We start from the raw sequence: 10,348 nt of genomic DNA, 5'->3' as shown, positions 1-10,348 counted from the left end.
GGAAGAGCTTGTTTAATATTGATATTGGATTTTAGTGTGGAAAAAAAATATTAATTAAGTTTAAATTCTGACAATTAACAATATATGAGATATGTGTCAAATATCTAAGTTTGCATTAAAAAATATTGGAGGGAGTTTGTACTGGACTGGACCCTAACCTGTATTGCATAGGGACTCAGTACCAATAAGTTAAGGTGCATCTAAAAAAAATCAGTTTTTTAAAAATACCTTAAATTAATGGTATAATATTTTAATTGGTCCATATACTTTTCTCTCTTTTGATCCATCTACTCAAATACCGACTAATTCTTTTATTTTTGAAAACGTATAAACGCTTCAAATTAGTCCCTTTACTTTTAAAAATGTGTTAAGTGGGCACATTTTTAAAAGTAGAGGGACTAGTTGAAAACATTTCTAACTAAGTGGGCACATTTTCAAAAGTAAAAAAACTAGTATAAGTATTTTTGAGTAAATGGACCAAAAGAAAAGGGAGAAAAATATATGGGCTATTATGATGATTATACCTAAATTAATTATTATGCAAGTTTTATAGGGAGCCGTTTTTAATCCAACGAAGTTTCGAAATTGAATTTTTTTTAAGTTGGATTTTTTTTCCGCCGTTAATTAATAACGGCGTTACTTGACCTCAATTCAAAACTATCAAAATCTCAGTGCGCCCCGACGACCATCCAGTTGTTCCTTGTTATTCTCACCCAGTAGGTGCGTTCACCTCAGCTCAACTTTTCCTCATTTCTATGCAATGAATTCAGATAAATTTAAATAATAATATGAGATAATAAAAGTTTTATTTTCTGTTAAAAAATAATTATTATTTTAATAAAAATCTAATATATTGGCAGAAGAGCATCACAATAAAACTTAAAAAAATAAAAATAAAAATTATAATTAATAAATTTACAAAAAATAAATCTAGAAGGCAAGATTATAACACTTGACTTTTATAAATTTATTTATTATAAATTTTAAATTATAAAACTATTTATTTTTGATTTTTATATGATAATCCTATATATATTTTAAGGGTTAAATGGTTTAAACTCTGTAATTTTTTCATAAAAGTGCACATGGACTGAGAATTAATCATCCAACCAGCATACCCTCCACTGAGGGTAAAGGGTTTTGACCCACAATCAGCGATCTGACTATTATGACTTCCTAGAACTTGAGATTTTTTTCATTGTCTCACATATATTTTTTTGTAATAAGTCAAGTACCGTTTAGTTATGAGTACATTGATACTCTGTAATTTTTTTTTATATAGGTAAAGAATAAAAAAAAACCAATTTACGAGTATTTTAATTTCTATATTTTTTATTAGTTTAAAATTTTAAAAATATGAGGAGGTAACAAGAAAGGTGTGACCGTAACCAGACGATGATGCCACGTCATCAAAGAAGAACATGGATGCTTGAGTTCCAAAATAATATTAAAAGTTAAAAATTAAATTTTTTTTTTTTTAAAAAAAGAAAAAAGATGGAGATCACCACGCGCTTCTCTGTGAGCTGCTTTCTTTTTCTACTCCCCAAGCAAAGCAAACCAAAGCCCACACTCAAAGCGTGAGAGAGAGAGGGAGAGAGAGAGAGAGAGAGGGAGAATGGCGCCGGAGAAGAGGAATCCGCGGTCAACGGCGGATCTGCTCATCTGGTCGGAGACGCCACCGCCGGATCCGCCGGCGGTACAAGCGCCGCGACCTCACCAGGTACTATTTGCGCCCAATGCCGGGCTTGTTTCTCTGTCTTTTGGATGGGGAATGACTTGGGTTTTGATTGGCTTTGATGAAACTTCAGCAACCGGCAGCGGTCGCGAAGGTGCTGTTTGGAGGTCAGGTGACTGAGGAGGAGGCTGCTAGCTTGCTTAAGAGGTGCAGATCTGGGATTCTTTTTGTTCTGTTTTGATCTTTTCGTGGATCGGTTTGTGTTTTGATGTTTGTTTGAGTGAAATGTTTATTATTATTAAATTTTTAGTATGTTTTGGCTTGGATCGATGTGATCTAGGGTTTTAGTTTGATGCATTTGGTTTGAATGCTGATTTTGTGAGGGATTGCTTGATTTTGGTTCATATGAGCTGATGATCTGATAGTAAGTGCCCAAGCTCCTAGTGTGGTAAAATTTGTGAATATTTGCTGTCTCTATATGGTGTGCTTGGCTGTTTGTAAGTTATAGTTTTCTTCTATTTGTTGCTTTTGATGGCTAAGTATGATGGTAAGTTTGTTTTTGTGTTTCAATTGTTTTAATATAGTCTTTTGTTTCTTGCCTTTGGAATGCTAATGTAGATTTTAGATTATGTTAATGTATATCAATTAGATGCGCTGTTATTCATAGATGATTTACTTATTATGTTAAAAATGTGATTTCTAGTTTCTCAAAAAAAATCAAAATGGAACATATAGATTGTTGTTTTTATTGCTTGCACCTGATCAATTCTTGTAAATTTTATTTCTTACTATTCTGATGTAATGTTGTGTAACTTGCAGGAAACCTTGTTCAGGATCGAAGTTAAAGGAAATGACTGGCAGTGGTATATTTGTTGGTGATGATGAAAATGGTACATCGGAATCTGGGGGCACCTTTTCAACTCCGAACAATAAAACAAGTGTTCGAATCTGTCAGGTACTCTTTGCTTTGTTGTTGGGGTTAGCTTTAATTTAAATGCATCTTATGATTTACTGATCTCAAAGTCCAAAGCGATCAAGTAGGTTTGAGAAACTGTTCTTTATATAGTTATGATCAAGTTGAAAATTATGGTAAAATGTTAATAGAATTACAATTAATGAAAATTTTCACATGACAATTATTAGTAGCAATCACTATTTTTCTGCATTGATAAGTGTAAAGGTCATGCAACAATTAACAGCCACCTTGTCTCAGCTCGAGATTATAGGATCGACACAAGCTTGAAGGTGCGGATTCTGGAATGTACTTCATGTGTTGTTGTCATAAATTGGTTCAATACTTTAGGTTTTACATCTTGAACGTCCGGAATGTACTTCATGTGTTGTTGTCATAAATTTATTCAATGCTTTAGGTGCTTAGTAGTTCTGATCATAATCTTAACTGTAGGGCTTAAATCTGTAACATTCTTTATACTTTTTTAATTTAGTTCTCAAGAGGGTTTTATTTTGTAATCCAGCAAACAATCAATGCAATGAGTCAGATCTCATTCAGTGCTGATGAGAGTGTTTCACCCAAGAAGCCAACTTCCTTGGCTGAGGTAGCAAAGCAGAGAGAATTAAGTGGGACTCTTGATAGGGAATCAGATGCCAAAAGCAAGAAGCAAATATCCGATGCAAAGTGCAAAGAGCTCAGTGGGCATGATATCTTCGGTCCCCCACCTGAGATTCCCGCCAGACCTTTAGCTGCCCGTAATTTGGAGAAGGAGAAGGAAATTGGAGAACCTCTGCCACGGAGCATACATACTTCTGTAAAAGTCTCTAATGTGAGTGCACTTTTTTTCTTTCTGCTGTCAATCATCTTTCTCTTGCATTGTATGTGCATTCATTCTAATGCCCTACTAGAAACTTGCTTGGGAATCTATATGCTAGTTCCAGAACATCATTAGTGAAGAATGGTCTATGGTCACGTTTGTAGACTGGGGAGAATTAGATTGATGGTTCTGTAGCTCAATAAATAAATTGCATAGGTTATACTTTCTCTCATCTCTTTAATACTATTAGTAAAAAAGAAAAAAGGAAAAAAAGGAAAATAAAAACCTCATTGCTAAATATTATAATTTTATTATGACTATCGTGCTTATCAGTTGATCTATTGTTTGTTTCTGGAATGGGTGTAACTATTTTTTGTGTGGTTTCTTGTTTTCTTCCTGTTAAATTGTACTGATTGCCAATTGACTGCTATATGTGCTGCTGGTTGTGGGTTCTCTTTCATATGGATGTAGAATCACATTCAGGAGTTTATGTGAAAATATTACTGTAGCTTGACTTGGAACACCACGCATGAGATTCAACATATGACAGCAAATTTTGTGTTGATTTAATCATGTAATGCACATCTTTATTGTAGCTTTCACAAAGTTACTTAAATATTAAATGCTTGATTTTCTCATCATAAAGCATAAAGTTTTTGTTTTCTAATGCACAAAATTTCAGTAATGGACTTGTTAATGTTAGAATGCCTTTTCTTTCTGGTTGTTATCTATATTCTGCTCTGGTCAATATTCAAACAGAAACCTGCCATTACTTTTTTTCGACGCTTTCCACTTTCAACTTTCCGCTTGTCTACCATATTGAGATGCCTTAACATGAGTTGCCTCTAAAATTTCAACATGATGCCAATATTTTAACTCTGCTCAAATCTTTCATCTTAGCGCAGTGCTTAATTCATGAGTTGGGCCTTCAGTTGGGGATATCTAAATAGCTGATAATTGCTAATCTCTTGCAGCCTGCCGGTGGTCCAAGCAGCATGATATTCAGTGAGGAAACTCCAGTCAAGACAGCAAAGAAAATCTACACTCAGAAAGCAGCAGAACTCTCTGGTAATGACATCTTCAAAGAAGATGCACCACCAGGATCAGCTGACAAACCCCTCAGCAATGCAAAGCTAAAGGAGATGACTGGCAGTAACATTTTCGCAGACGGAAAAGTCGAGTCTAAAGATTATTTTGGCGGCGTTCGCAAGCCACCCGGTGGGGAAAGCAGCATTGCACTGATTTAATTGTTCTAACCATCCTTGTTTTTCAATCTGGTGTTGGAAAAACAAATGGATATTTATTTGAAATGTAGAACAGGAAGATCAGTGTGTTGTGATGTGGTGTTGTGTGATGGAAGGGACTTTGATCTTAACTATTGCGAACTTTGGACTTTAATTTGACTAGAAATGATGTGTGTTTTCTAGTTGGTTAATATCATTGTTAGGTTTAATTGTTTCTCTTAATTTTTTTTTTTTAAAAAAAAGTCCGAACTTGGTTGAGCCTAGTCTAAAGACCCCCCCTTATTCAATAGCCAAGTCTATAGTGCTAAAAGCCTTGTTGTGCTAGTTCAAGTTCCTTGACATCTATTCTCTCATTCCTAACTACATATATTTCTTTTTTCCCAAGTGTAACTAAATTTAATTTAATAATTAATATTTATAATAAAAATAAAATAAAAATAAAAGGTATTTCCTAATTAACCTTTCCCAAAAGTATCATGTCCCTCATACCAGCAACCAGAGTGTAGGGAGATATTTTGCGGTAACCATACCGGGTAGCAAAGATATCTCCATATTAAATATTATTATTTTTTTTTAAAATTCACCCAAAAGAAAACCATAAAATCAAGCCCCACGAACCAAACGTCCATATAAATTCTCTCACCTCACTCTTCCTTCTTGCGCTTCCTTTCTCTCTCTCTCTCTCTCTCTCTCTCTCTCTCTCTCAATTGCTCCTCATGCCCTTCATCGGTTCATGGATGAAACCTCAATGCCACAACGATTTGTTGTGATTGATTTTGTTACTAGGGATGGTTTGTTTCAATCTCTGATTTCGTGTTTCCTGTGGTTTGTTTTCTGTTTTTTCTAGAGGTTTTTGATGATTTTTTTCTGTTAGGAATGAAGGATTTAGGGATGAAAACAATGGCGAAGCATTGATTCTATGCCTGTTATCTTGTTTTTGTTGATTTGATGTCATCCTGATCTCCAATACTATGGTTTCCGGTGTTTTCCTCTTTTTCTGGGATTTTTCTCTGGTGGAATGGAGAAGAACAATATAAAACCGTGATTTGTGATCTCTGTTTTGAGATCCTAATTTATTTTCTTGATTTTTGGATCTTTTTTGTGAGGGTTTTGTGTGTTTCTTGGGGTTTCTGTGGTGATTTCTGGGAGGAAACCATGAAATTTGAGAAGCAAGAGGAGAGGGAGATGGAGAACCTCTTGGATGAGATCCCTGATGCCATTGACAAGCATAGCATGCATGATGGATTGCTCGGCGATGACCTTTTTGGTGCCTCTGACTTCAAATAATTCATTGTTATGGCAAAGGTTTGTCGAATCCCATCAATATGTGCATCACGGTGGCGAAGGCAATGGCAATGGCAATGGTCACGCTCATCCAGCTTTGTCGCCGGGCTCATCGAGCTCCCTTTCCGGTAGTTTATCCTCTGCCGGTGAAGACCAGATGATGGATGAGCTTAGGTTGCTTAATGGCTTTCAAAAGATGAGCATTGGAAGCAAACCAATGAATGCATCGGCATTAAGGAAAACCAATTTCGATTCATCGATGTTTAAGACTAGTTATAGCAATGTTGATAGGAGGCATTCTCCTGATAAGGATATCGGAGCTTCACGTTGCCCTGTATGGGCCTCAGGGGAGCAGTTTGCAGTGAATGGTGGTTTATTTGATTCTTACCGACGTGATGCTTTGATGCCTTCTTATGATAGTGTCTGTACTGAACCCATTAGAAGCAGTAACTTTGGTAGAGAGTTTTTTGATAGGGGAGCTCAGAATGTGTGTGGTTTCTCTTCTAGGCGTGGGTCTTTCACTGGCCAAAGCTTTTCAGAATCAAGGAGGAATTTGGTTGATAATAGAAGTGCATTGGATTCTCTAATCTCTTCTTATAGATTGAATCCTAAGCTGCAGTATGAGTATCCAATCCATGATGGTTATGTCTCTTGGCCTCCATCTTCAATGGAGAACGTGCAAAATATGGAAAATCTTCAAATTGAAAACAGTTTGATTATACAGGGTGATGGACTGCATTATTTGCCTAAGGGATTGAAGACGTCTCAGATTGATCACTGGCAGTCTAGAGGTGGTTTTGGGGGTACTGCTGATAATTGGCATAATCTTCGGCCGCATTGTGCTCCTGTACAGCCAACTTCATATGATCAGTTGATGGAGATCCAAGGTGGCATTTACCACCTAGCAAAGGACCAACAAGGGTGCCGGTTTTTGCAATTGAAGTTTGATGAGGGGAAAACTCAAGTTGACAAGATATTTGATGGAATTATTGACCATGTTTGTGAGCTCATGTTGAATCCATTTGGGAATTATCTTATGCAAAAATTGCTGGATGTGTGTACTGAAGAACAGAGGATTAGCCTCATCCTCGTACTCAGAAGATATCCTTATCAACTTGTCAGAATCTCTCTTAACATACATGGGTATTGCTCATTTTCCAAAAGTTTAATCTTGGCTTGCCTTTGGTAAACTATGTTATCGGAAATGGTATTCTTATTTGTGTCGTTATTGCTTATATTTTTAACAATTGGCTCAGGACTCGGGCAATACAGAAACTGATAGCAACTCTCAAAACAAGTCAGCAAATTGCTCTGGTGATCTCCGCCCTTCAACCAGGGTTTCTCGAACTCATCACAGACGCAAATGGCAACCATGTTATAAAATGTTGCTTGCAATATCTTGCCATGGAGAACAATGAGGTATAAACATCTCTTTTAACTTGATTATCAAATTCCTGCTTCCTTTATAATTTTGCTACAATTGTACTTTAGCCTTTATTTACAAGAGTTCTTGAATCTTAATAGCATTTAATTATGCTCACATTATTGAATTACATGCATGCTTATTTCAATATGAACTTGCTAATATGCAAACCGATTCTTATATGTTTACCTGAAAATGAACTCCTAAGATTGACCACAATTCTCTATAGAAAAAGGCTGAACAAACGTTAATTAATTTGAGTTATTTATTTCCTGGAACATGGATGCAGTTTGGGCTTCTGCTAGTGTTTATCTTCATTACTTTTTCTTTGCAAATGAAATCACCTGCCCAGATGCATTTGAAATTATTTGGTTTTGATGTTGCTAAGCTTGTGGCATCTAATATAATGTTCCACCAGGTCACTGAGCTCTGTTATTAATGCTTCTTATTAGTGTTCTTGTTCACCAAAATATGAATAAGTTATATTACCAAATGAACCAGAAATGCTATGAAACAAAGCTTTTATGTTTCACAACAGAATGTTGCAGGGTCCCACATTCCGACTTCTAACATCCTAGGAATCTTCTACTCTATTGTTTGAACTTACCTTATTTTGTTCAAATTTTAATTAATATACTTTTTTGGTACATTTTATGTTTTTTTTTTGCTGTTACTTCTGTATAAAATCTTTCTGCTTGATTTGTTGTTGCAGTTTATCTTTGACAGTGCTGCAAAAAACTGCATTGAAATTGCAACTCATCAACATGGATGCTGTGCCTTGCTAAGTTGCATTACTGCTTCATCCGGAGAACATCGAATGAAATTGCTGTCGGCCATTTGTGTTAATGGACTTCTATTGGCACAAAGATCCTTACGGGTAAATTAGTTCATAATTCTGTTGGGTTTTGTTTTCAGGATTAAGTATTAGGTCAGGAGAAGCTCTAACATCCTTAGAAATTGTTGTATAGATATGGCTGCATCTGTGGAGTTGATTGTCTTCAGATTCATATAGTATGAAACATCTTTTATGAATTTATCACTTATGCATAGTTGCTTGCATTTGCTTTGTCACACTAAAAGATTTATGTTTTCCTAATTGCTGTTAAAGCATTCTTTGCAAAGCCTTTTTTAACATATTCTGCAAATGACATTGATTCATTTATACTAGATGTTATTCTATGTTGTTTTTAATTGAAATATGCACGTGGATTTGTTTATAATAGTAGAATTCGGCCAAGAATAAAATTCAAAATAGTTCTCTGTTTTGTGCACTGTTCAGTATACTCTGCATTTTACGTCATAACTTTCATGTTTTGTGCTGAAAGAAGAGTAACCTCATTGTCCTGCATATTCACTGGCATCTTGATAATGAAAACTTTCATTTTCAAATTCTTAATGAAGGATGAATCAGTTGTTGTAATTTGTAACCTTCTGTTCTGGAAGTGTAATTTTCTTTTACCACTGAACCATCTGCTTGCAAAGTGTCATTGGTATTCTCTAACATATTTTAATTTTTCTTTACTTACAATATGTGGATTATTCTTGTTCAGAAACTATGTTGTTCAATATGTTCTCGACCTGAAGAACCCAATGATTATTGCAAAGTTGGCATCTCAATTTGAGGGGTACTATGTTAATCTCTCAATACAGAAGTTTAGCAGCAATGTGGTCGAAAAATGCTTAAAAGTAGTTAGTGAAGATCATCGGGCAAAGATTATACTAGAACTAATCTCCGTCCCCCGTTTTGAGCTGTTAATACAAGATCCATTTGCAAACTATGTCATCCAATCTGCCCTTCAAAGTTCTAAGGTTTTTGTTCTTCCCTTCTTGTGTACACAAATTCTTTTTTTTTTCCTTTTCGTTTTGTTTTTAATGTCTTCGATGCAGGGTTCTCTCCACGCTGCTCTAGTGGATGCTATCCGTCCTCATGCTTCCCATCTCCGAACAAGCCCATTCTGCAAACGCATTTTCTCTCGTGCTCAATTGAAGAAGTGAAGTGCATTTTGATTGTTGTTGAGCTGTGTTGTTGTCCTTCATATTTAACGGCACTCCGTATCATGTTTAGGCCTGTAGAAATAAGCGGTTTCGCCTTCTTCTGAGCTATGTATCTTCTGTTCACTCTGTGTATCACCTGTAGTACTCTACTCTGTTTGTCCATATAGTCTATGTCGTTACTACTGTCATGTTGTAGACTACTGTTGTTAGCTCCTCCAGTTCTTGTTACTCAGTCAGTCAGTGATATACTTTTTTTTAGATGCAGTGCTGCTATTTTCTTTGGATAATTTGTTTATTTATACTCTCTTTCTTATTGTTCTTTCTAGCTACTATATTTAACTTGACAGCGCTGCTATTTTTTCATTTTCAAGTTTTGTCCCATTAAAAATATCTTATAATTATAGGTGCCTTTGTTTTTTTGTTGCTTTATTTTCTTTTATATGTTTATTTTTTGGTTTCTTAATAAAACGGTGGTCCATTGAATATTTTTGCAAAAAATACAAAAATATTTTATAATTTTTTGTATCCCTTGTTTGGTTTGGAGGGGGATGGGGAGGGGGAGGGGGAGGGGGATGAGTAAAGGGTATGGAAAATTTGGTTTAATGGAGGAGTTTGGAGGAGTAATTTTTTTATGAGTGTGTTTATATGATTTTCTTTTAATTCCTAATTCCAGAATTTATTAGTAAAATAAAAAATAATAATAAGATATTTAAAAAAAATGAAAATGAATAAAAGAGATGGAAAAAGAGGGAGTTTGAAGTTTAAAAAAAAAATTTAATTCAAAAAAAAAAGAAGAAGGGATAAGAATTGAAAATTTTTTAATTTAAATTTTGAAAAAAAATTCTCGTGATTGAGGATTTTCTGGGGGTGTTGAGGATTTTTGGGGGAACAGGAAAAAAAAGAAAGAAACAAGAACAGAGAAAGGAGGAGAAGAAGAGAGAAGTGGAGAAAAGAAGGA

The 10,348-nt window shown here is 35.2% G+C and overlaps 2 protein-coding genes across 2 annotated transcripts; both read left to right on the top strand.

Moving 5' to 3' along the window:
- Positions 1-1,518: 1,518 nt before the first annotated feature.
- LOC120282641 lies at positions 1,519-4,842 on the top strand. The gene is made up of 5 exons (XM_039289477.1): positions 1,519-1,720; positions 1,809-1,882; positions 2,495-2,630; positions 3,151-3,456; positions 4,419-4,842. Exons 1-5 carry the CDS (start codon positions 1,616-1,618, stop codon positions 4,689-4,691), a joined length of 894 nt encoding a protein of 297 aa, XP_039145411.1. The 5' UTR covers positions 1,519-1,615; the 3' UTR covers positions 4,692-4,842.
- A 538-nt stretch (positions 4,843-5,380) lies between these two features.
- On the top strand, positions 5,381-9,643 carry LOC120281916 (putative pumilio homolog 8, chloroplastic). Its single transcript, XM_039288611.1, is given in 6 exon segments — positions 5,381-7,115; positions 7,229-7,391; positions 8,108-8,260; positions 8,262-8,272; positions 8,946-9,204; positions 9,283-9,643. Coding segments are annotated over 6 exon segments (1,920 nt in total). The 5' UTR covers positions 5,381-5,889; the 3' UTR covers positions 9,391-9,643.
- Positions 9,644-10,348: the final 705 nt, after the last annotated feature.

The sequence above is a fragment of the Dioscorea cayenensis genome, chromosome 18 (assembly GCF_009730915.1).
Source record: "Dioscorea cayenensis subsp. rotundata cultivar TDr96_F1 chromosome 18, TDr96_F1_v2_PseudoChromosome.rev07_lg8_w22 25.fasta, whole genome shotgun sequence".
Classification (NCBI taxonomy): domain Eukaryota; kingdom Viridiplantae; phylum Streptophyta; class Magnoliopsida; order Dioscoreales; family Dioscoreaceae; genus Dioscorea; species Dioscorea cayenensis.
This window is presented reverse-complemented; position numbering and strand designations above follow the sequence as displayed.

Bases quoted from the DNA above. Each gene is read 5' to 3' on its own strand.
- LOC120282641 (XM_039289477.1), top strand. From the start codon at position 1,616: ATGGCGCCGGAGAAGAGGAATCCGCGGTCAACGGCGGATCTGCTCATC. The intron at 1,883-2,494 runs GTGCAGATCTGG...TGTAACTTGCAG, and splicing joins GCTGCTAGCTTGCTTAAGAG to GAAACCTTGTTCAGGATCGA. The intron at 2,631-3,150 runs GTACTCTTTGCT...TTTGTAATCCAG, and splicing joins CAAGTGTTCGAATCTGTCAG to CAAACAATCAATGCAATGAG.